Source organism: Jaculus jaculus, chromosome 2 (assembly GCF_020740685.1).
Source record: "Jaculus jaculus isolate mJacJac1 chromosome 2, mJacJac1.mat.Y.cur, whole genome shotgun sequence".
Lineage (NCBI taxonomy): Eukaryota > Metazoa > Chordata > Mammalia > Rodentia > Dipodidae > Jaculus > Jaculus jaculus.
This window is the reverse complement of record NC_059103.1, coordinates 97,446,262-97,474,210: the sequence shown is the minus strand read 5'-3', so window position 1 is coordinate 97,474,210 and position 27,949 is coordinate 97,446,262. Positions and strand designations below refer to the sequence as shown.

Genomic DNA, 27,949 nt, shown 5'->3' with positions numbered 1-27,949 from the left:
AAAAATCCAATAATCCTCTCTATGGCACATAATTTTAAGAAGCTTGCTTATAAACACTCTGGCATATTATTAATCTTATTTCCGGTCTAGCATATTAGCTTGTTTTTGTGAAAAAATTATTTACATAGCTTTGACTCAGCACACTCCCTGCACTATCAGTGGGGCCACAAGGCTAAGAAGTTACTTTCCATTGTGTTGAAGGCACATCACACACATCAGATTGTGTGTGTACATGCATGTGTGTGAAGGGCTAGGTGGAGGAAGGAGATGAAACAAGACCCAAGAGTGTTATTATCTTATTAAAATATAAATCATGTATGGGAAATGTATGATACATATAATTTTAAAATATAAGAATTTGATCCTTAAAGTCTTCCTTATGGTATTATCAGTGAATATAGAAAAATTTCAAAGATATGTTTTTTTTACTTTTAAGTATTTTTGTGGCTATCTACTTTTTAAGTTTTTAAAAATATTAATTTACTTGAGAGAGAAAGAGAGGTATGCCACAGCCTCTAGCCACTTTGCAAATACTCCAGACACATGAGCCACTTTGTACATCTGGTTTATGTGGGTACTGGAGAATCGAACGTGGGTCCTTAGGCTTTGCAGGCAAGCACTGTAAGTGCTAATCCATCTCTCCAGCCCTTACCTACTTTAAACATATAATGGTCTGTATATTTTAACTGATTTGAAAATGCTAGGCACATTTAAACACTAAACACTGAAACTAACATAATTTTATCATTCATATCTTGTGCTACTTATAAAATTCACAAAGAGAAAAGTGCTATCAGTAATAAAATAATTTTAGACTACTTTTAGACACTCAGAAAGAGAAAACCTTTATTAACAATAAAAGAAGCTATTTTGCTCTAAATGCAGGCTTTAGTTTTAGAACCTGCAAACCAGATCTAAGATGAATTATTGGGATTCACCCTGACTTTATTTTTCAGTTCTATTTTAAGGGTACCACTTTGGCCAGTTTGATGGAGTTGTCCCAGCTTCTTGGACTCATGTTGCAATGTGGGAGCCTTTACCAGACACACACACGGCTATATGTTTCTCAGGATCATGTATTTCAGCTTAGAAATGATGCACTGCACTGACTGATTTTCACATCTACCTATTTCCCACAAAATAACGCAGTTCAGCCCCTTCCCCCACATTGCTAACAAGGCTGATAGACTGGGGGAAATGACCAATATCTGTCCAAGCAACTCATGGTATAACCTAATTAGCAACAAATAGCCAATGTGATGCCCAAACAAGTGCAATAGTGGCACACAGCCATGGTGGGGAACCAACTACTCTTGATTTGGCTAACTGATCGCCTCAGTGGTACAAGACCCATAGCTGGAACTGAGAAACAAGTCAGAACCATACCCAAACACAAGCCCACTCTCCATTATCAAGCTACCATTAATCATGGGGTACAAGAGGGCCTACACCTATTAAACTCTCTATCAAAAAAGTAAATGTTATCTCAATTTTACGGGTGCTAACTTACTCTCCGTTGGAGAATCTGCTTCTCTTTTTCAGATAGATGCAGATCCTAAGGACAGAGCTGCCTCAAGATACCTCAAAAGGGGCCCAACTGAAACTAAAGAAAATTGGCAAAACAAACAAGGGTGCTGTTTTCCTGATGAACCGGATACCAGCACAAAGGGGAAGGAGACCAACACAGAGAAAAATAAACTCCTACCAAATCAGAGAGCCAGAGCCTCAGAGGGCCCCAACATCTCAGCACTAAAGCAGACCAAAAATGAACCCAACATGGCTCAGGGAAATTTTGCGGAAGAGGGGGCGGAAAGAATGTCAGAGTCACATGTTGGGTCATGATATGCAGAGACATTTATCATACCAGTAACTGTGGACTAACTCCACAATGCACGACCTATTTACATCAACAAGGAGGGTCCATTGGGAGGGCGTAGATCATGGATGAACCTAAACAATGGTACCAAACTGCCTGTATTTGCTGAAAAGAAAACTAATAAATTAAATTTATCTGGATGAGATTTTGGAAAAAATAAAAAGGTTTATTTGAGTGGCCACACAACCATGCCAACAAAACAAAACACCAAATTAACTACCTTCTCATTTGTCTTTAACCATCTTCACACTCAAAATATTTTAATCCATCATCTAGATCCCAATGATAAGATGTAGACTTTATGAGTAGATGGAGGAGGGTCCCAGCTGAAATCTCCAGATTTAATTTCCATGATGACTGGGTTTTTGTTCAAAGAAGATGAAGCATACATGCATGAACAACCTGTAGCTACATGCAGAAAATATGGATAACTAACAGAGCCTCAGCTTCAGGTGCACTGGCATCTCTACAGGCTTTACATCACAAATTTGCACTGTAAAATTACGTGCGACAAGTAGCTTTGCTCTCTCACTAAATCAGTTCTTTCCCCTATATCAGGTTACAAGCCAGAAAAATAGTCCTGGAGACTTAGAAGCACATGTGTTAAGAATGCTCTGCTTGGGGGTGGGGAGGGAGGGAATTACCTTGGGATATATTTTATAATCATGGAAAATGTTAATAAAATTTTTTTTTAAAAAAGAAGGAAATCAAAGTAGAAGGGAGTTAAATTGAGAAAAAGAAAGGACAAGAAGAAAGTAAACCTGGGGTGATGGTGAAAGAGGAAAGGAGAAAACTAGCTTTTTTATTTTTTTAGGCAGTTTTAGTTAGAGAGGGAGGCCCAAAGAGAACCCGGAGATGCCATCCCACATGCCACCGGACCCTGGCACAAGAATGGAACTCCTGTCTGATCCAGACTGATCTACAGCGCCCCCTGCTGCCCACAGTCTAGCATGCTATCTAAATAAAATGGCCCAGGTGGACTAGGTGTGCGTTCCACACTCCAAACTGACAAGCTAGGCAGTTCTTCCCCTTACATACCCAAATCTGATGAAAGAATACGTTTTCTATACTATAAAGGCTGTGGCCTTCTTCTTGTCTGCTCTCTTTGGATTCCCTCTCATCTCTGCTTGTTTGCACACATGAGTGGCTTCCGCTCTCACTGAGCCTCTGCTTTGACCTGATCTCTCTTGAAAAGCCTCAGTTTCTCTTAAGTCCCAGTCTCCCTTAAATAAGCCCACAATTTGTGATTTCCCCCTAAATAAACTTAATAATTTATAATTTTTTTTTAAAAAAAGAATGCTCGGCTTAGCTGGGCGTGGTGGCACAGGCCTTTAATCCCAGAACTGAGGGTGGGGGAGTGGGGTGGGAGAAGGATCGCTGTGAGTTTGAGGCCACCCTGAGAATACAGAGTGAATTCCAGTCAACCTGGGCTAGAATGAGACCCTACCTGGAACAAAACAAAACAAAGAAAGCTCTGCTTGAGCGGTGAAAGGAAAGCAGTCCCAGGGCATATAGGCTGTCAAGACAGGAGCCGTTTTGGAAGTCTTCACACTTGGGCCTATCTTGCCAGTGGCACTGCCTACATATCGTAATGCCACATATGTGCAGGGCTAATGCCGGAGGTACTCAAGCTTGGGAGCTGGCCAGCAGGATAAGCACTGATATCCTGTCCTGGACCTTCCTTGCTCCTGGAGGCACATAGACTATACTATGTCTCGCACTATGTCTTTGGTTGGGGAGAAAACAGGGAAATTTGGGTGAGGACTCCTGTAGAAAGGAGATAAAAGAATCCTAATTTCTTCCAAACATGGTCAGAGGGATGTCCCCCTTCTACTAGAAGATGTAAGCCAGGATTGGGCATAACCTGACTCAAGACTCTTCTTTTCACTTTCTTCTACTTTGTTTCAGATGGGACAATTGGCTTACAAGATACCCCAAAAGCCTCTGCTAGCCTGTTTCCTGAAAAACTGGGCTCACTTAGATAATACAGGGAGAACAGATATTGTTCATTATTTCTCTCCAGAGACTTAAGGAGACAATAAGAAAATATACTAATGTAACTCTAGGTACCATGGAGGAGAAATTACAATAATTGGTAGCCAAACCAGATAAGAACGTAAAACAGTTGTACCAGGTGGCAACTTCTGTTTTATTATAATTGAGAAACCAAGAAAAAGGTACAGAAAGGGAGACAAAGAAAAAAGACAGAAGTCATCAGAACATCATAATGGTAACGAAGACTGCTTAGGGAAGGGCCCCTTCACAGAAATATTTAATTGGACAAAATCTGAGGTATGTTTACTTGATGCCAAAGTTTTAATCTGTAGAGAAACTGAACCTTATGGTTAAGGTCTCACTCATTAATGGCTCACTGATGCTAATTTGTTACAGTTTAAAGGTTATAAAAACTGGCTTTAAGACTCCCAGTAAAGTAAATTAGGTTCCTCTATTCATCAAAGTTTTAACTATTGGAAAAACTGAGTCTTAAGATAAAGGTTTATGTAAAAGTGTTTAATTCCCAAAGATGAGGTACTCATAGCTAAAGACAAGTGACTTTAAAGGTAGCTTCTGTTTTAATCTAATTCTACCGAATGGTCATCACTAGGTTTAATCATTTAGGTTTAAGTGATTTAATTTCAGTAACAACAAATTTTATCTTCTGTTAGATAAAATATGTTGGGATAGGTTGCCTAAGCTTTATCAATTTTAAGTTTTAAAATTGTTTAGGTTAATAAAAATTTCTATGGTACATAAAGTCAATTGCTATCAAGATTAAGCTAAAAACATTAGTTGTCAAATGGTGTTTTCTCTTTCAAAACAAACTTATCAAGGGTTGTATTATAGCTTAGCTGCTTTGGCTCAACAATGACCAGATTTAGCTCTATTATATGTAAAGTAACTGTCTCATTTTTGGCATTTCGAGTCTAGTGCTTACCCACACAGGGATCTGGACTAAGATGTTTTCAAACACAGGTACTACTTGTGGCAGTCAGGTTCTCATTGCTGGTAGAAATCACCCAAGAGAAGCTTGTAGGAAAAAAAGGGAGTTTATTTTGGCTTACAGGCTTGAGGGGGAAGCTCCATGATAGTAGGGAAAACGATGGCATGAGCAGAGAGTGGACATCACCCCCTGGCCAACATCAAGTTGACAATAGCAACAGGACAGTGTGCCAAACACTGGCAAGGGAAAACTGGCTATAACACCCATAAGCTTGCCCCCAACAATGCACTGCCTCCTGGAGGTGTTAATTCCCAAATTACCATCAGCTGGGAACCTAGCAGTCAAAACACCTAAGTTAATGAGGGACATCTGAATCAAACCAACACACAATTCAAACAATAGTACTCATCTGAGAGAAACAATTTCAATTTCTGTGGTTCTGTTTCCAATGTGTCCTGGGTAATTGGCACCTATAAAGGTATCTGAGCTAATCAAAGATGTTTTAAAACACAGGTACTACGATTTTATACTGTCTTACTTGTCCTTTTCTGACAATTTCTAGGTTAAATTAATTGATTTAAATTTGTATTGTTCAAAATAAATAAAATAAATTTGAATTGTTTTCAGGATTGGTAACAGGTTCTGCCTGTATTTATAACTATTAAATATTTAAAGGATATGTGCTTACCTTCTATGCCTCAGATATTGCCCATGCTGCCACAGGACAACCAAATTTTAAAAGGTTGGACAAAATGACTTTAAGCCCTTATGTCATTCCTTAACTAAATCTATTTTAGCAATCAAATGTGATATATAGGTACATACATCCAGATGGGTATAACTTCCTTTCTAAGTCTATTAATAACCTATGTAAAAGCCAAAGTGAATTGGAATCATTGGAGCTAAACAGGCCAATAATTTGGCCTGTGCTCCCAGGTCATGAGGCCACTGCAAATGATGGGACATTTCTATACTGGCCTCCTGGTAAGTTACCTGTATTCCTGATCAGGGAGGATATGGAAATCCAGACACAAAAAAATCAGTGTACAGTCATAAACAAGGGAGTCACAGTTGAGGAGCAATCAGTCCTCCTGGCTTCCCAAAGATCAAAATACTACTTGGCTAGCATGGCCCTATCTCAGGAAATACTAGTATCAGAGAACTACTCCTGGGTCCCTAAAGTCTCCTTTGGAGAGCCACTAGTGACCTCCAAAATTAATCCTTAATTAAATTTTGGCTATGTGCTTGGTCCTAAACACTCAGAGAGAAATGCCTAACCAAAGATAAACGTGTACCTCAAATATATGAATGGCCTATTAAGTATTACAACAGGAGCTTTCCAAGAGGGGAAACAAACAAGGCCTTAAGACAAGTTGCTCCCATCTCTAACAGTTCTAATTCTATAATTAGGAAAAACAATCACAGATGCCAAAGGGCTATTTTTAAATCTAGAAAATATATATGGATGAATTTGACCAAGCAAAATTCAGAAGACTTCCTTTTTACTAGAAACAATGGTAAATCTCTTCTAACTTATGCCAGGGCAAACTTTAGTCCTGAGATGAAAAATATATTTGTACTTCCTTTAATGGCACCTAATGGCTCTATGGTACCAACCTTTGGCACTGGCTACCCCCAGGAAAAATTTAAAAAGGTATATTATTGAAGACTATTATACAAAATATGGTATATTCACCATTATCAAGGTTAAAAGTTGTGTATATGTTCCTGATAACTCTGCTAATATCTCATCTGTTTTACAAGCCATACAAGAACAGATTCAAGCCATGTCAGACACTACTGTGCTATTGGATGGAAGAAAATCTCAGCCAGCTCATGCTCAGATAGTCCTGAGAGAATCCAAGTCCATGTATCTGGGTTCCCTCCAATGCTCTCCAAGGTCTAGAAGTCCACAAGAAGGACAACCCTGAAGGCGTCAGTTTGTTGTGTGCTCATCGCTCATTAACTCCTTTTATTCATTCTCCCCAAGACTATCTTCTTGCACTTCATCAATACACTTTCTGGGTCCTTTAGATTACTTCTCCTCTTTATAGGTGAGGTAAGGTCTTCACAAACAAAACATTATTTGGAGGAAGAGGTAAATTTTTTATAAGCAAAATTAAGTAGTAAAACCAGGGCTAGGGAGATGGCTCAGCAGTTAAAGGCACTTGCTTATAAAACCCACCAGCCTGGGTTTGATTCCTCAGTACTCACATAAAGCCAGATGCACAAAGGGATGCATATGTCTGGAGTTTGCTTACAGTGGCAGAAGCCCTGTTGTGTTTATTCTCTCAGTCTTGGTTCATAAACAAATAAAATATTTTTTAAAAAAAGTAGTAAAACTATATTAGAAGAGGTGACACAACAAAATTCATATTATTCCTAGTTAACAGCGCTTTGACCAAAATAGTTATTTGTTTTAACCAATATTCTGATATAGTGAATAGAAAGCATAAAATTGCTAGCATTCCATTTTTTAAGGCTTAAAATAAGCAGGGTGCTAACTATTGAATGCTTGTTACTCATAAAGGTGAATACATACCTCTACAGTCTTGAACTGAGAAACAGTTTTTGTATGTGTGTATGTGTGAGAAAGAAAGAGAGAGAATATATGGTATATGTGTGTGGTGTATGCCCTTGTGTGTGCAGACATATGTGCCTCGTGAATCCATGTGGAGACCAGAGGAGAATGTCAGGCATTATGGTGGTTTGATTCAGGTGTCCCCATAAACTTAGGTGTTCCAAATGCTAGGTTCCAGCTGATGAATTTAGGAATTAACCCCTGAAGGCAGTGTATTGTTAGGGGTGGGCTTATGAGTATTACAGTCAGTTTACCCTTGCCAGTGTTGGGCACACTCTCCTGCTGATGTTGTCCATCTGATGTTGGCCAGGAGGTGACATCCATTCTCTGCTCATGCCATCATTCTCCCCTGCCCTCATGGAGCTTCCCCCTAGAGTCTGTAAGCCAAAATAAACCTTTTCATTTCCCACAAGCTGCTCTTGGTTGGGTGACATCTGCCAGTAATGGGAAGCTGACTGTAGCAGGTGTCCTCGTCTACTACTTGTCTTCATTTCTGAACCAAAGATGTCAGTTTTGGGAGCCCCAGCAATACTCTGGGGCTGGGGTTACAGGCATGCATGGCTATGCCCAGCTATGTTTGTGGGTGCTAGAAAATTAGACTTAAGGAGAACCAGGACCTCACATTTGCAAAGCAAGTTCTCTTACCCACTGGGTCACCTACCTAGCCTCTGACCTAAGAAACTTCTACTTGTACCCTGTACCATGTATAAAGTAATTCCAAAGCAGGACTTTTTAATGCTATGCTACATAGGGTTGGATTTTTTTCCCCATGGAAATAGATATATGCCATTCAACTGTAAAAACCAGAGTACAATCTAATTAATACTAATAGTTTTAATAGTTATTATCAATAACTACTGTAAAGTAGTCATACTAGAAGAATAGTAATCAATGAGTTGTGCATGAAGAATAATTAATAAGTAGTTGCCTAGGTAATCTATGTTCTTCAACTCTTTTTTCTTTTCTTGGTTTTTTGAGAAAGAGTATCACTCTGACCCAGGCTGACCTGGAATTAACTTTATAGTCTCTCATGGTGGCCTTGAACTCATGGCGATCTTCCTACCTCTGCCTCCCAAGTGCTGGGATTAAAGGCATATATATTCCACCATGCCCAACTTTACCTCCTTTAATAAAATATATTTTTATTTATTTATATGCAAGCAGAGAAACAGAGAGAGAAGTGGGCATACCTGGGCCTCTAGCCACTGCAAATAAATTTCAGATGCACACAGATGTATCTGACTTTATGTGGGTAGTAGGGAATTGAAATTGGGTTGTTAGGTTCTGTAGGCAAGCACCTTAACCACTGAGCAATCTCTCCAGCCCTTCACCTCCTATTTTGTGTTACCACCTCATCCATGAACCAAACAGTATATAGATATAACCTCCATATTTTTGATTATTAAAAGGTCACTCCCTACTTAACATATAGGACAACTACCTTCCTGCATTTATACTCATAATATATATAAATAAAATATGTTTATACACATATGTAAATAAGAAGAACCCAGTGTCAGTATGTATGACTAACAATTGGCTTGTTTCCTGTCAATCATATTCTCTAGTTCTGACAGGGATACCATCAATCATATATACATACTCAGAATATCTCATAGAAACACACAAAAAGTCAAATGTTTATAATTTGTTAAATGAGTAAACCAAAAGGTTTAGGATTCCATTACATTAATGTGGACAAAGGAAAATAGACCACCAGTTTTTATGTCAATACAGAAGAGTCAAAAATCTTTCTGCTACAATCTGAGTGTTATATGACTTTTGAGGCCTAAATTTCTGCCCATCAAAATATAGTACAATGACATGTATGTATAGATATGCCATAACAAACTTATTATTTTGTATACTAATTTAAAAATAAATTTAAAATTTAATTAAAAATAAAAATACACAAATGTAAAACATTTCAAATAATGAGTATTTGGTACATATTCATATTAAAAGTATAGTGTGAGATTAAAACTTAATGAGGTACATTGTTTTTCTCATATATCAACTTCTTATAATGTGACATATACTATCACAATATGCTATACAAAGCAAAACTTGTACATATAAACAGAAACAGTTTAGAGATATTGGTAAGCAAGTGAGTAGCTTAATACTGATCTTTGATATAAGTACAAGGAAACACATTAGGTTTTGATTTTGCCAAAAATGTACTGCTGGTCTATGCAAATTCACATGTCAGAAGCACAAACTGACTCTCTCCCTTCTCCCCTTCCCTATTTGAGGGATCATCAGAAGTGCCTTAAAATGTATGTGACATCATAACTTGAATTGGATGTCTTCCTTCATTTAATAATTCTCACCAAATATAAAATTATAAAATTATAAAAATATAGAAGGTTTACTTGGTTTGAAGGGAGGTTCTCACTAATTCTCACTAACAAAGAATTTTTATGATTGTTAAGATTTTTGTAGGAAAAGGCAAATGCCTTTATACTATTAATAGAAAACATATAATTTAATGGAAAAAGAATGAATAATAATAATGATGATAATAACATTATTCATGATTTACATAGCATTGCTCTTTACCTTTTTTTTTTTTTTTTAAGGTTTTAGCTATACTGATTTGACACAATGTCCTATGTGTAAGTAGTAATATCACTCTCACAGAATCAGAGACAAGGACATAGGGTATAATGTTACTTCTCTAGGGTTACACAGTTGAAGGTGGTAGAGCCCAGTTCCAAATAAGGTGACCTTGCTGCACATTTCATGCTTTTAACCACTAAGCTATTGGGCGACTCTCTCTGTAGAAAGATCTAAACACAATACCTGTTCTGTTCACAAGATTAAAGTAGGTACAAGGTAGGTTTTTTTAAAATTATATTACTGTTAATAGGTGTTTTAAAGTAAATTTGTCATTCAGTTTCAGCAGACTGTATTTAGTTTATTATGCTAAGTTATTAAAACTAAATGGAATTTCAATGAAGTACAACATAATGATTTCAAATTGATGCTTAATCCTAGCCTTTATCTAAAATGTTTCAAAAATTGTAACGTTAGTATACAGTATAGCCTATAATCACACTAATTTGAATGTGCTAGTGTGAATATGGACTCTGGATTGACCTTTTAGGGCTTCCCTTGACCATGTCCCAATTCTTTCAAGCACAGTTGTGAACCTCAGAATGAAGACAAAGGACATCACTTTAAACCTACTTGAGAAAATTATCCCAAATAACTCAGTGAAGTCTAATTAAAAAAAAAAAATAGGTAAACTTAGTAGCAGAATTTGTACTGAAACTCCTTGTGATACTTAAAAAAGTCATTTAAAAATCTATTTTTATTTATTTATTTGAGAGGGAGAAAGAAGGAGAGAGAGAGGGAGAGAGAGGAGACAATGGGCGTGCCAGAGCCTCCAGCTACTGTAAACGAACTCCAGATGCATGTCCCCCTTGTGCACCTGGCTTACATGGGTCCTGGAGAGTCAAACTGAGATCCTCTGGGTTTGCAGACAAATGCCTTAACCACTAAGTCATCTCTCCAGACCCATTTTTAAAATATATTTTTATTTATTGATTTATTTGAGGGGGAGAAAGAAGCGGTGGTGGGGGGGAGATACACAACATTTTTTTTTAAATTACAAGCCCCTTCCCCCAACAAGAATGATATACAGTGACCAAACAGTGATGGATCAGAATAATGGAACACTGGGTCAAGGCATGTCACACTAATGGAAGGAACCCTATTTTCCAAGGAAGAGAGAATTTGTTTTTAACTGCCCTTGTTCAGTTCTTACGTATGCTATGCTAACTATATGACTTCAGAGATATATTTTTTATTTCAATTGGACAAGCAAAGTTACCACTAGTCATAATAACATTCATTCACCAGCATTTATAAGGACATTTATGTTTGAAAAGAAAAGCATTAACTTTGCTTGATTTGAAAATGTACAGTCAGCATTCTCAATATACTTGTTTTGTAACTGACCAGAAAAATTCTTTCAATCCCAATTAATCGCACTGTTTATCTTGGCAAGTTGAGATTGACAAGAAAACATCTGTAGGGTAGACACAGTATTCTTAGCTTGTGAAATTAGTTGCTTTGTTCCTGTTCAAAAGATTGGAGAAAGGCTTGATTTTCATAAGACTCTCTCAGAAAAAGAAAGGAAGAAAGAAAAAGCCAAAACTATTATTTGTTTATTTAAGAAATAACTCCCTTTAATTAAATGTTGATAAATTAGTTGATGAGGATATTTTAACTCGGGGATAATGGGAGGAAGGAAAGTTTTAAAGTATTCCCAGGAATATGCATTATTATTTTAGAAAAGAATGAAGATTTTTAACAGAAAGATGGTTGAGCGCCACATACAGATCATCAGCTGACACTAAACAGGGAGGTGGCAGATTCTTTCCTCATCTTAAGAATGCTTAAAAAAAGTATCTTAACATGCACATGATCTTTTATTTTTGTTTGATGTTCAGGAAAATTAATTTTTTGGAAAATGTGAAGAGTGTTTACTAACACAAACAGCTATAGATTTAGCAGAAGGGATGGGACTGATGAATTACTGTGAAATAAGTATAATTTTTGTATATTAAAAACAGTTTCTCCCCAAATGTAGAATTTTTCCCCCCTGTATAGATTTTGTAATCTTAGACCAGCACATTAACTTTATCTTTTTAACTAGAGCATCAAGATTCTGGCTGCTGTCTAGGTTTCTACATTTAATCATTCGACCTATAGATTCTCAACCTTCTCACTTACCCTATATATCTTAATCACTACCTTGTATTGATTACATGAGATAGATTTTCCCTGGAGTTTTATTTGTCCTACTGAAAGGAAAGTATTTCCTTTCCTTAAACTGTGAAATTGTTAGCAAGCAGCTGTGGCTAGGAAAGAGCAAAGTTCTGCATGCATGACCATCTTTATATAAACATTTTCTCAAACACCTTCCCAAATGGCATTGATATAGTCTCCATCAACTGAAGATAAGCTGCTCTGTCCTAAGCCAAAGGGTAAATATGTTTCTCCTCCAGCCCTTGCCACCTTTCAACCTTTTGGTGGCATTACTGGGATGGACACAATCCACAGTGAGTTAGTATGACCCAGTTTTGCACTTGTATTGCTGGGCCAACAAAAAAGGAGAGAATTCACAGAGGTCTAAACACAAGAGATTCTCAGGGCTGGATGATGATTTTTCTTTTTCAAATGGCTTAAACACCTCATTATTTTATAGTCAATTGTATGTAGTGATTCCATTTCTTTAGATCCATACCTGGTAAATCAGAGAAGAGAAGAATGCATTCATTGAAGCCATTAGCCAAAAGCCGGTCCCTCAACTGCTGGAGAATGGCTACTCCAATACAGAATGGGAAAGAGGAATTTCCAAGCAGTAAGGTATCCCAGAGGTGGAAAATTTTGTGCAATGGAAATACATCTGTAGAAAGATTAAAAAAAAAAAACTTATTAGAACAAAAGCCAATGGTATAAAATTAAAATATTAAGTAATATTACTAGATATATGACTTTATGGTTATAACTATTACTTAAGAAGTAATATAACAAACTTGTGTAAAATTTTTATTTGGTTCTATAAACTTGTGCTTCCTAAGGTTTCTAAAACACTGATATCTGACTGGTCAAACAATAACATTTTCTATATTACATGACCAATACTGGTATATTTGCTCTATTCATAATTTTTCCCAGAGTATTTTGAGTTATATTATTATGAGTTTATTTATGGAGATCAACTTTAGAATTGTGCTTTGAACCCTAAGGTTTAATTTCTATTATGCCTTAAAAACAATTGTTTTATTAAATCCAACCAACCACGCATCTCCAAATTCTATTATTAAAAACAGTTTATCTTTTGTTGCTCACTTAATAATGCTCTGGCTATCTTTCACAATTATTGCATACTGACTACAACAAATGACATTTCATTTATCATATGAATTTATGTATGAGTGTCAACTACATTAATATCAACAACTAATTAATGTAGTGTATAGTAACATAATCTCCTTAATTTTTAGAGGAGTCCTAGTTACTAAATCAAACCATTAGTTACTAGAGAACATCTAGAAATGAAGCCTAATTTGGCTGCTAAAAGGGCCCTCAAAATCTTCACACAAATATTTGTAAAAATTTCTTTTCAGGGCTGGAGAGATGGCTTAGTGGTTAAGGCACTTGCCTGCAAAGCCAAAGGACCCAGGTTCAACTCTCCAGGACCCACATAAACCAGATGCACAAGGTGGTGCACCCATTTGGAGTTTGTTTGCAGTGGCTAGAGGCCCTGGCACATCCATTCTATCTCTCTCTCTCTTTCCCTCTCTCAAATAAACAAGTAAAAATAAAATATTTTTAAAAATCTCTTTTCAAAGGGGAGTAAAGGCTTAGATAGCATGGAAAATAGATTTTCATACTATGTAATATTCTTTTTAATGTTTTAGGTGAGAACAGTTAAAATTTTTTCTATATATCATGTTAGAATTATATAAATATATATACTAAATTTGCATAATGTTACTGTAAATTTAAATAGTAAGGAAGAATGGGGATATAATTTTGTGAATAGAATATTAAAAGGGAAAATAATACTTACGAGTAAACATAGTGAGAAACCAAGGGATGGCATAGAGCTATGAGCAGCAAAGAAAAAAAAAGGAGCACAGGACATTGGTAAAGAAGAAATAAAAATCCTAATTAGCATGATCATCAATAAAGTGGATGGTCAAACAATAATCCCATGTTTTCAATTCAATTAATGTCTTTAATATAACAAGTAAGGTGCTTACCAGTACCAATGTACCTGTTACCAAAAACATCAAGATCAGATAAATAAAATGTTAACCTGTGAGATATAATTTGTGAATTCTTTCCACTTTTCTCTCTTTAAAAATTTTTAAATTTAATTTTACTTTACTTTTTGGTACTAGGGATAGAATCAAAGGAAAGTAAGTACACTAGCTGTGAGGTACGTTATCAGTCCTTCTTTTACCTTTTACATTGAGACCAACTTTCACGAGTTGTTCAGACAGGTTATAAAATGTGACAGCAGAAACAGGCCATGAATATGTGATCCTTTTGCCTTAGCCTCTTGGGTAGGTGGGATTATAGGCCTGCAACTTCAAGCCCAGCTTAATTGATAATCTTGTCTCAAATGGTTTCTTAAGGTTCAGCTTCAAAATACAATTATGAAATAATACAAATACAAAAAATATCATAATAAGATAATTTTGAATATAAGACTTTACTTTAAAAATATGTTTATGGCTGGACAGATGGCTTAAGTGGTTAAGATGCTTGCCTGCAAAACCCAAGGACCCAGGTTTTATTCCCCAGGACCCACATAAGCCAGATGTATAAGGTGGCACATGCATCTGGAGTTTGTTTGCAGTGGCTACAGGTCCTGGTGTACCCATTCTCTTTCTCTTCCTATCTGCTTCTCTCTTTCTCAAACAAATAAATAGTGTAAAATAAAATTTAAAAATGAAATGTAAGTATTTTTATTTGTGAGAGAAAGAGAGAATAAGAATAAATATATGGGTACATCAGGGCCTTGTGCCAGTATAAACTCTAGATGCATGCATCACTTTGTGCATCTGGCTTTATGTGAATACTGATAAATCAAACCTAGGCAGAGAGACTTTGTAGAAAAAAGCACCTTTAGCTGTTGAGCCATCTCCCTAGCATATGATTTTACTTATTATGAGTTATTAAATACTGAAATGTGTAATTACAAATATAAAATACAAAGGCTTATTAACCTAGCTATTAATTTCAAGTGGAAACTGAAAAGCAATAAAAGTTGTACATATTCAAAGTATTTTCTAGATCATGAAATTTTGTATGATTGGTTTTAATTCTACACTGTACTTGTACAGTCAGCTTAGTAAATACTGCCCTCTAGCAGTTGCAAGCAAACAAGCATAGTTATATTTAGCCAGTATATTTGCACTATATAATGATGGCAAAAACAGAACAAAGTCAGTTTATATTTTTCTATGTTGTCCAGGGTATAATAACATATACCAAAAATTTTAGGTAGTTTGTCTTTTCTTTTTTCCACCATAACCAAAAAGCTCATGATATGGCTTTAGTTTTAGATCATTCTAAAGGAAGGCTGCTCTAGAATTTTCTGTATTAAGGAAAATATACTGTATTTGTACAAAGAAAACCATTTTCAAAACCCTTCTTAGATACACATTACTCATGATATATTTCTATACCCATACAGCTATAATATTAGTTCATGAAAACATTTAGGGAAACTCTGTATCATACTATGATTTCTATTTTTATGCAGCATTGAATGTTAGATATAATTGTACTTAAATGGAAGACAGAAAATGAGTAAGGTAATCCATCTCTCCATCCCAGTTTTGAAATTCTTTATTGAGGAGTTCTAACTATCTGTGATACTTAGTATTTCATTTCTTTTGCTCATGCCTGTTTATCTTTGGAGAAGTTTGAACAGTGTAACAATTATCACAATGATTCAATAACTTTATTATAATCTGAATTAGTAGTAAAAGGACTGTGAGTAAGGCTAACTTTTAATTAAGGTCATATCATTGCAATAGTAAAGAAACAAAATTCAGAACCTTCACATATGTGATGCTAGAGCCACATAAGAGTATAGTATTCCAAGCTATTTCAGCTTCAGTGCTCAGTGTTTGAAGTTCAGTGACCCACAGCAGATGTAAAGGAGCCTGAAATCACAATCCCACCTGCAATTCGATGGTGGGTGAAGGCTTACTTTGAGAGGATGAGTTCTTGAGGGGGGACTTAACTGTCAAGGAACTCACTCTTCCTTTTAGAGGAAGAACACTGAAGACAGTAATTGAAGGAACAATCCATCCATCCATAGATAATACATACATATACACTAATGAGATGCAACTAAGAAGATGTGATTAATAAAAAATAAAAAAAAACCTTCATTTAATTATACCTCTTCCACTACAACTCAATGTCAGCAACATTTACATTAAAATATCAAATATGGGACTGGGGAGATGACTCAGTGATCAAAGGCTCTTACTTACAAACCTAATAGCCTAGATTCATTTCCTTAGTACCCATGTAAAGGCATATGCACAAAGTGGCATATGCATCTGGAGATTGCAACAGTAGGGGGCCCTGGCACAGACATATATTCTCTCTCAAAAAAAAAAAATTGAAAAAAGGTATCAAAATATGCTTACAAAATTAAAATTTAAAAATAGATTTTAAACATTATCTATTCACTTAAACAATAGTCAGATGAGATGAATTAAAATGAGACTTTACAAACTACTACCCAGTTAATATTTTAGCTTTCTTTAGTACATATTTTCATTTGCCCCATCCACATGACAAGAAAATAGCTGCTGATGGGAATTTTTTTGTAAGTCAAAATATACTCTTTCTAGTAATTTATCCTTGCTTATTCTAGGATCCTCAGTACTGATAAACATTACTTAGAATGATCTGGAAATATCTGTAGAATGAGCTTTCAGAGATGTATTCACAAGCATTTTACTATCACCTGATTAGAGGGTTATTGTCCACTGCAGTGGCTGGCTATGGGTAATGCTCAGCATTTGCTAAGTCCTGGACATAGGACATTATCTCCACCCCACAGGGATTTATTAACCATTCTACAGGATTCATGAATGTCTCATAAGAACAACTCTATTAAAAATTAATATTACTTCCATAATGCTGTAAAGATTAAAAAAAGCTTGCATGAAAAATGCCTCACTAGTTATAAGAGTGCTTCACAGAAAAGGAAGCAAATAGAATATATCAAAATTATTGTTACTGGATTATTTATTCATCCTTCATAGCCATACTACAAACTAAAACCAAGATAATCTCCCTCAGGTTTAACTAGTACTAAATATTTTGCCATATTTGCTCACAAATTTTTAAATTTTAATAATATACTACCTAACCAACATAAACTGCCCCCTCTTGTCAATCCTCAATTATAATTTCTCTTAAAATTTATGTTATGTATTTTGATAAGAATAATGTTAGTATTTGTTCATAGACAAACTATAAACATGACATTTTAAAGGCTGGGGAGATAGCTCAGTTACTAAAGCCCTTATCTTGCAAGCATTAGGATCTGAATTCAATTCCTTCTCATGTAAATGCTGGTAGGTTGTGCCTATAATCCCAGTGTTGGGAAGGTGGAGACTAGCAGATCCCTTGGACTTACTGGCCAGTCTAGTCTAATTAGTGAGCTTCAGGCCAATAAGAGACTCTGGCTCATCCTCCAATTGGAATGGAGGCTGCTCCATGGGGGCGGGGGCATATCCCTGATACTGAAAACTTAAAACAGGGGTAGTCATGAGCCCTAGGGGTATAACATCTGCTGATGTCTGAAAAAATATATATACACTATGCTTATCAAACTGCCCAGTAAGCTGTTCTCTTAATTTATTTATGCTACTCTCACATTGGGTAGAGAATCTTCTCTTTTTAGATGACAGTGACCTTGGGATGACTCAGAAGGTATCACAGTGCTGGAAAGAAGTGACTGGAGTAATGAGTAACATCTCGATCACACCTGCCAAGGCTCAGGGTCTAATGCAGAGGAGGTGGCGGAAAGAATGTAAGAGCCAAAGGAAGGGTAGGACTCCTTACAACGTGCTCCCTCTGGACATAAAATGGCCTGGATATCCATGACCCCATAGTGCCTGACACTACCTACACAAGACCATCATAAGAGGAGCAAAAGATCATGACATCAAAATAAAAGAGAGACTGATTGAGATGGGGAGGGGATATGATGCAGAATAGAGTTTCAAAGGGGAAAGTGGGAGGGGGGAGGGTATTACCATGGGATATTTTTTATAATCATGGAAAATGTTAATAAAAATTGAGAAAGAAAATTAAAAAAGAGACTCTGGCTCAAAAGGAGAGGTGGACTATAATCCTGAGGAAACCCCCAGAAGTTGTTTTCTCTCCTCCACATGCAAGTAGACACACATATGAACATGCACATACACACATGTACAACATACATATATACATACACACACAAACCACAAAAATAACATTTCATGTTTGGAACTTTTATCTAGAATTAATTTTGATTTGTAGTGTGAAATTATACTTTTAATCTAAAGCCCCTTCAATATATTCATGTCAGGATCATCTATTCAATAGTTCTTAACTGTCTTTTTCTAAAATCTACATATGAGGAGGTATGGTTTTTGTTCACTTTACTAGTTTATATTAATATAACTTTATTAGTTTATTTTGGTTAAATTTGCTTGGCATTAAGAAAAACTCCCCCCCTTTTTTTTTTCCAGGTAGTGTTTCACCCTAGCTTAGGCTGTCCTGTATCTCTGGGTGGCCTTGAATTTATGGTGATCCTTCTACCTTAGCCATACAAGATGAGTAGTATCTTTTAATATTTTCAGGCTTATTTACATAAATACTATCTAGACAGTTTATTTGACAATTTAATTGGCTTACATTTTATGTTCTTCAATGTTTATAGAGAATTGACTTTTCCTGATTTATAAACTATTTTTATACTTTTGTTATTGATATTGCTTTTGTTTTGAGACAGGCTCTTAGGAATTGTAATCCTCCTGCCTTGGTCTCTTTAGTGCTGGGATTATAGGCCTGCAATACTGAAGGGATAATGAACCACTGATCTTGGAGGATCATAAAACTTTCCTGGACCATAGCATAATAAGGGACATCCTTAAAAGCAAGCTCATAACTCATAGATAGGCCAGATTGGACTTCAAGAGCTATCAGGCCACCTGGGGGAATAGCCCTACTCTGCTCTCAACAGGTGATTGGTAAGAAAAGAAACGACTAAAGTTCTTTTAACACTACCCCATACCCGGCTCGTTAAATCTTCATACCCCACACTCAAACATGGCAGGCAGTTCCATCCAGAGAGAGTTGCTGTCCCTCATAAACTGTTTGCTCTAATAAAGAATTACCTGTGGTGTTAAATTGGCTTTCTTTATCTCATATTCCTCACATTGCTATAGTCAATCCTGAATCCAACAAATACCATGCTGACTACCTTTAAATGATTACCATTAAATTAAAATTTCAACATGCATTCTTTTTTTTTTTTTTCAAGGTAGGGTTTCACTTTGGTCCAGACTGACCTGGAATTATAATTAACTGTATAGTCTCAGGGTGGCCTCGAACTCATGGTGATCCTCCTACCTCCGCCTCCCGAGTGCTGGGATTAAAGGCGTGTGCTACCAGCCCAGCTACATGAATTCATTTTTATGAGCATAGATGCAAGCATGTTCTGGACTAGTTTTTCAAATATGTTTGCTTTACAAAGCAGTCTTGTAAAAACTGATAAAATATCTCTTTGAAGAAAGGTCAAATTTATTTAAAGACTGGGAAGAAACACAATCTCTTTCTAAGAATGACGGGAAGGTATGTTCACCTTCATATAAAATTAATTTCCAGGTACCACAAACTAATGGTTCCTCTCCTCCAGTGCAACCCCCTGCATAGATAGGTGTCACCTGGCCCTGCAGTGTTGCTTCCATAGGATTTCCAAGCAAGGAAAACTGCATACATATCCTAACGCTCTTTCTGCTAGTGCCATGAGTAACAGAGGCCTTAGCTTCTGGTGTTTCCTGCCAGTGATTAGGAAACAGCAACAGGCTGACCTATAAGTTTGCAATTTATAAAATCAAGTCCCAAGTGAGAAAGGATACTTGGATTAATGTTTAAATGGACTTGAGTATATGTAGATTATCCTCAAAATAATACAAGAACATTAGAATGCTTCTAAATATATTTTATACCTACTCTAATCTCTCAAATATGATTGTTATTGTTACCTAGAATTTTATTTTTACCATATTATAAGTACTTCCCAAAATTGTTTAATATGGAAATAATTACCAGTTATTGTTTACAAATTTGTGATTTGATGAGTCAGTATATTTTAAAAAGGCAGAGTGGTGCTTGGTAATTAGGAAACATTTAATATGTTTATGTTATGTTTTAACAGTGTTTTCTGATTTCTACTTCCCTTACAGTAATCACTCAGAATTTAATTTTCTGATGAAATGAAATAAAGCTAACTCCCTTTGATGTTCTCCTAATAATGTCAGCATTCACTAGTATGTCTAAGAATTTTAGTCAGACCCTTTTATAATTCCACTCATACTAACACACCTAAATATCCTATGCCAACCTGTAATACTGAACCAACGTAATTTTATTTTTTACTACTGAGCACATGTTAATTGATTTTATGAGATTTTTAGAAAACAATTATTCCTTATTTTAATCTGTATTTTAATTTCTAATAGTCTTTCTTCCTCTCAAACAGAATACCACTACAACATGAAAATCACTTCCTTCAAGATTTCTTAAATTTTTTTTCTTCAGTTATAATATATAATCTAGCATAATATTATATCTCATGTTTATAACTGAGAAACAAACACATAACTTTTATATAAAAGAAATGTTTATAAAATGAACACTTAATATGGTGATATGTATATACTAATTAGTTTTACCAAGTCTTAAAAGTCTCTACACTGACTGGACTCTGTGTTGACACTGCTTTGGTTTCCATGTATGTTCTTTTAGGCGCCCTGTCAGAGTAAGCTTTACACTCAAATGAAAGCTGTTTCTCTATAAGCTTAGAAGCAGATGATATGTCAATGAAAGTGGTGCCCAAATGGGGACAGAGGGTTAAGGCCAAATGATATGCATTAAAGTTCTAAGTTCTAAGACTAAATAGCTATTTTTAAGCTTTGAAATGCTCTGCAAACATTCATGCCATCACTGCTATTGTTAACACTTCAAAAATGCTTTTAGTCTTAATTTAAATATTTTCAAACTTTTGAACATGGCAGTCTCAGTATATAATATTTTCAGAGAAAAAAATATGACTAGGAAACAAAAAAGTTAAGATGGAATAAGGATATCTCTATCTCAATAGCCTTTTTATTTTTATATTTCAAAGCTTATAGAAAACTATGTTACAGCAGACCATCAGTCTTTGAATTATTCATTAATTAAAAAAGTCACTAGACTTTAAAAATCATTTATGTAGTCATTTTTCAAATTGAGGTTCATAAAATCAACTTACTGGATATAAATACCTAAAAAAGAATAGAATATTATAATATAGGAAGTATAAAATATTATTAGTAAAGTTTGGTTTAGTTGATGAAGGTAAGCAGGGAATTTGTTTAGCAACCCAAGACACTGCTTAGCTTGGGCAATAAAAACATCCCCTACATCACCATGCACTTGAGTAACCTGTTCACAACCTGAAACTCCACCTGCACTGAACCACATGTATATAACCTCCAACCTCAAAATAACCTCTCTTCTTGATTATTATTTGAGATCAGTTTCTATTCAAATTTGTTTTTAGGGGTTGGAGGGATGGCTTACTGGTTAAGGCATTTGGCTGCAAAGCACAAGGTGGCACATGCATCTGGAGTTTGTTTGCAGTGGCTGGAGGCCCTGGCACACTCATTCTCTCTCTCTCTCTCCCTCTCTCTCTGTCAAATAAATAAAAATAAAATTGTTCTTAGGTAAAGAACACTTAGGATCAGAACAGAAGGCCATCTGGCCTGGACTAGCTTTGGGTGCATATGCAGTACAAATTGTGTGCTCCAAGAAACTTTTCAGAGGCATATTCTACTTATTACATTATGCCTATGCATGACTGAGCATACATATGATTAAAATCAGATGCACCATGGGAGGGGGGCATGTTAAGTAGAGAGAAGATTATTTAATTCCAGTCTGTCAACCAAAACAGAGAATGACCTAATCTACATCCCTTAAGAACTGAACTCTCCTTTGGACTCTAATCACTGGGCCCATGAGTACCTTCCACTCTAGTGGCCTGCTGCACCTCTTGGCAGTGTATTTCAAATCTTTGTTCTCATTTTGCTTTTCATAAAAATTTCTTACAGCTTCACTACTTTCTTCAATTCTTTGAATAAGACATGAACAATTAGAAACACCCAGGACCACCAGGCATGCAGCTTCATACAAATATACTCATAAAATGTATGTCTTCCTACTTACTGTGGGAAGAGTCCTATACTTAGTAATCTTTTTTTTTTTAGAATATTCTTTTTTTTTAAATTTATTAGTTTTTTTTTTCAGTAAATACAGACAGTTTGGTACCATTATTTAGGCTCATCTGTGATCTACCCCCTCCCATTAGACCCTCCTTGTTAATGAAAATGGGTCGTGCATTGTGGAGTTAGCCCCCAGTTATTGGTATGATAAATGTCTCTGCAAATCATGACCCAACATGTAACTCTGACATTCTTTCCGCCCCCTCTTCCGCAAGATTTCCCTGAGCCATGTTGGGTTCATTTTTGGTCTGCTTCAGTGCTGAGGTGTTGGGGGCCTCTGAGGCTTTGGCTCTCTGATTTGGTAGGAGTTGATTTTTCTCTGCGTCGATCTTCCCCTTTGTGCTGGTACTCAGTAATCTTTAAAGCCAACAGGCTGTAAGATTTCCTATTATAAAATGTTAAGTGAAACAAAAACAATTTAAAACTGTACCCTCATCACCATTACCTGTTCTACCCAAGATAATTATTGAGAAGCTTTCCACTTTTCCAAGTACATGTGCACATATACTGCCTTTTGTGAAAATAAGACATACTTTAATACTATCTTATGATTTTGTCCTATTTTAGCAATATATAGCCTAAACATTATATTCTCTTATAACAATTTCTCAATTTCTGAAAAATTATAAATGTGTAAGGCAGATATTATGTTTTTACAATTTCACTAATAAATGAGAATTATATTCATAAAGTTAAAGAAAGGTTAAAAGTATAAAATAGAACTCTTATATCTCTCCTAATTTAAAACCCATCCCTGCATATGTAACCTGTTGTTAATTTATTTTCCCCTCTTATTTTACTTTTGTATATATGTATAAAGTCCACTGAAATGTTTTTGATATAATTTATCTGAAAGGTGGTTGATTCCATGTCAAAACCCAGAAATGAGAAACAAGTAATGCCATATTCTATTAACCTTTGAGTGTCAACTCTGAATTTTAGCTCAATATGTACTTCAGAGCAGCTAAAGTAGTAAGTCAAAGTCTAGCACAACTTTAAGGTAGTATGTGAAGCTAAGCACAATAAAAGCTATCTAAAATTTCACTTATGAACAAATTTCTCATTTCGAAATCTGGCCTAAAAAATCCACTTGAAAACCCTTTAGGGATAAGTCTAATACAACACTCTTAGAAATTAATTCTTAAAAAACAATTTGTTAATAATAATTATGCTATGGAAAATAAGCCACTCTAGACAAGGATATGGAAGGTAACCATAAAAACAAGGCTAGAATTAGTAGTTGTACCTTGTTCAGATATGGACTCTTATGACAACAAAAAAAATTAAGATGCATTGTTTTGTGCTGTCAAATTCTGCTTGATTTTTGTCTCATGTGCTGTTAATATACCAAGTGTACTTACATCAGGAATGAAGCCAATCTCATTAAGATGATTACTCAGCTCTGGATCATGGAATGCAATCATCTGAGAGAACACAGTCAGGTATTCTGAAAATGACATTAGATATAACCATCATTTTTTAAACAAACTATCTCACAAATATTTTAAATTATAATAAGTTATAATTTAATTTTCATTCTGAATGAGAATATAATTGTTCCATGAAGCAAGACTATGTTAATAAATAATTTTCTGTTTTACATTAGTCACAATGCTAACTATCAAACTATATATCAAAAAATCATGCCACAATTTACTTTCTGCCTTCAGAGTTCAGTTAGTTTCTTGTCACAAATTTTACACACAATCAATTATGTTTCCCAATAAAATTCTACAAATATATTTTCTCTGGGAATACTGACTGTTTCACATTTACTGAATGTTGGAAAGTGTAACAGATCATTAAATGAAAAACATTTATGAGCCAAGCAGCCACAGTAGAATAATTATGTCTCAAATGTATTGCTATATATAGATTTAGGCATCTGTTCTAGTTTTAATATTTTCCATCTAAATTCTATACTTGGCACATTCAGGAAAAGAAATTAACATTATGTTAATAGGTAACAGGCACAGAGTAGGCATTAAAAAAACTTTAAAAATAAAAATATATATTTTGATGATTCTAATATTATTACAATTTATAGGGTTCAACATAAAAATGCATTCTCATTTTTTTCCATTCTTTCAATGTTATTATTTTTACAACTTTACTCATTATTCAGGAAATTAAGTAAAACAAAGGGTAATAATTTGTTCAAACTAAGTAACCTTTGTACTTTTATTCATCCAAACAAACAAGCAAAACAACAAATTTAAAGTTGAGCATGGTGGCATGAGCCTGTAAATCTCATCACCTGGGAGGTGGAGGCAGAAACACTGTGAGTCCCAGACCAGCATGGACTATATAAAAGATGCTGTCTCAAAACCAAACCAAACCAAACCAAACCAAACCAAACCAAACCAACCAAACCAAACCAAACCAAACCAAACCAAACCAAACCAAACTAAACCAAACCAAAAACATCTTTCAGTAAGCTCTTATCTTTTGTAATTAAAATCACAATAATTCAATAAAAAGTTTTCTTAAATAATCTCAACTCTCTCCTTTTAACACAATAATGAATTTTTTAAACCAACTATTTTGGTGAAAATAACACCTAAAATAATGTTGCCTTAGTCTATCAAAGCATAAATGTATTATTTTTAATATTTCAAGAAACAGTAAAACCTTGACAATTCATCGATATAAGTAGTCATCTACTGTTTTTCTCAACTAAAGTTTTACTTCTAATGATTCTGTATATTTTATGCTTCTTTCCTGTAAGTGATGGAACACACTTTTAATCAAGAGCATCAGGTCAAACAGGAAAGAAATGGAGATGAAATACAATAAGGCAAGTGAATCATATCACTGACCTAAAATAAATCTTTACTTCTGCTGCACAAAGAACATGACTATTCAATTAAAAGCTTTTCTAATTTTAATTTATTCCACTATGAAACAAGCTCTTTTACCCATTTCTTCAACCTTTCCCTTCAGAACAAAATGTAACAATTTGTTTTTAATATTTTCCCCCTCCTTCCATTTGGTGACGGTATGTGTGTAATTCCAATTCATCCAGAAGCTAGACATATGTAACATCAGCTATAATATACATTCAACTATATATTGATAATATGTACTTACTAACTTATAACTTCTAAAGAACATGCTTTATTTTAAACCACAATTTTGTGCCTCAGGCAATTCTCCATTTCTATGATCTGGTTTACTAAATATCATTCTTACTCAAACCTAATAAAATTAATTATCATGTAGATTTACATGTCTAATTAAGGATCTCCTGAAGGGATCTTATCCATAAAGAAAATATTCTCTGCCAGAGCTCCTGGTTCCTTCCCCTCTTTCCAGTTCCCTGGTTTTGGTAGGTTCCTTTGCTGCTGGCTTGGGGCCACCTGGACCCTGTGAGCTTGCTGCTGAAGCAGACTACTTGCTTTGCCTGCCTGATTGAATGGCCCCTGGGTCTCCAACTCCTGGATCTACTTCTCCAGAGGGCAGGACTGAAGAATAGGTCAGATCTCCTGGTTGGTTCCCCTCGTCCCAATTCCCTAGTCCTAGGGTACCCCTGCTGCTGCCTTGGGCGGCCTGTGAACTGCAGAAGCAGGCCTTTTGCTCTGGTATCCTGAATGAGGGACCCCTGGTTACCAAAATCCCTATTCCCCAAGCCAGAGGGTACAAAGGCTACTGAATGATCTGGCCTCTTACCCCTGGCTCTCTAGTTTCCCAGCTCCTTGATCCCCAACCCCTGATCCTTATTTGCTGAAGAGTACATGCAAGTGAAGTGAATAGGCCAGAGCTCCCAGTTCCCCATCTCCCAGTTCCCCTGGAACCTTTGATGTACTTGCAATCTCCACAAGCTGTGCACATTTAAAACAGAACACCCACTGAGGATGCTGCAAGGACAAATATTTGCTTCTCCTTCAACAGAATAAAACATTTCCCCAAGTAGATAGGCCACAACACACACACACACACACACACACACACACACACACACACACACACACGTCAGAAAACTGAGATTTCCACCAAGAAAGCCTAGCCTCACAATAGAAACCTTCAATGAAACCATACAGAAATCAACAGAAATTCATTCCCAAAATGAAAGACACAATAACCAATGTGACCCTGAAGAATTGTTGAACTTGAAGCAAGCCATCAAAAAAAAACCAATCACATAAATGAAATTGAGCAGAATCATTTCTTAGAACACTCAGCTTTTGATACTAGGCTTAACTTAATTGAAGAAAACCGTAGAAGCTTCAGAGAGATACAAATGAACTGAAGGTGAATCAATAAATGATTATCTCAATAAACAGTTGATTCAGCTAAATGAAGACTTGATCAAATGCAAGAATGAATTCCAGGAAGCATCAAGAAAATCAGACCTTAAACTGAAATTGTACCTTAAAAAAGAGATGGACACAATGTGAAATACAAAACAGAAAACAAAAATCAAACAAAGCTTTTCAAAACCTCTCTAAAACCCCTAACAGAGTTTCTTATATGGAAGACAGACCCTCTGTGCTGGAAGATAAGACTGAAGATCAAAAAAATCATGCAAACAGAATATGAGGGAACTGTGGGATACCCTAAAATGACCAAACATCTGGATCATGGGTATACTAGAAGGAAAGGAAATCCAGGCCAGAGGCATAGAAAAAATATTCAGCAAAATTATTGAAGAAAATTTTCTTAATCACTTAAGAGAGGCCCATCCAGATACAAGAAGCCCACAGAACACCCAACAGCACCAAGGAAGAAAGGCTCCAAGGAATATCACAGTTAAAACTATTAACAATGAAAACAAAGAAAAAGTGCTAAAAGCAGCAAGATAGGAACAACTCACTACACACAAGGACAATCCCATCAGAATTACCTCAGATTTCTCAATGGAAACCCTGAAAGCCAGAAGGGCTGTCTAAAGTCTAAACATCTATGGCTTCCAACCCAAGCCACTGTACCCAGTGAAAGTATCCCTCATAATAGAAGATGAAAGGAAAACTTTCCATGAAAAAAGTCAACTTAATGATTATATGAATACAAAGCCAACCCTGCAGAGAATACAAAATACAGAAGAATCAAACAACCAATATCAATAGCCTATAAGAAGATCACAATAACCAAACTAGGGCAGGCCCAAAAAAGTAAAAAACACAAGAAAGCACCAAACCCCATCATGCATCCCATCAAAGTAAGAATTAAATCAAACCTCACAGTTATAACCTTAAACATTAATGGTCTTAACTCACCCGTCAAAATACGTAAGTTAATAGGATGGATAAAAAACTGGACCCTTCTAAATGTTGTCTTTCAGAAACCCATCTTTAAGAAACTCATCACTAAAGTCATACACCTCTTCAGGGTGAAAGACTGGAAATTAATATTCCAAGAAAACAGAAATATGAAACAAGCAGGTGTTGCTATATTAACATCTGATAAAACAGACTTAAAACCAAAAGTAATAAAAAGGGACGAAGAAGACCTTCTTACTC

The 27,949-nt window shown here is 35.6% G+C and overlaps 1 protein-coding gene across 1 annotated transcript in view; it reads right to left on the bottom strand.

Annotated features, from left to right (window-relative positions):
• Tbck (TBC1 domain containing kinase) overlaps positions 1-27,949 on the bottom strand; it is a 211,079-nt gene that overhangs the window by 72,155 nt on the left and 110,975 nt on the right. Inside the window, exons 20-22 of the mRNA XM_004663001.3 lie at positions 23,852-23,937; positions 13,988-14,024; positions 12,656-12,817 (exon numbers count right to left, since the gene is read on the bottom strand). Of these exons, the coding sequence (XP_004663058.2) occupies positions 12,656-12,817; positions 13,988-14,024; positions 23,852-23,937 (285 nt within the window). The remainder of the gene's footprint in view (positions 1-12,655; positions 12,818-13,987; positions 14,025-23,851; positions 23,938-27,949) is intronic.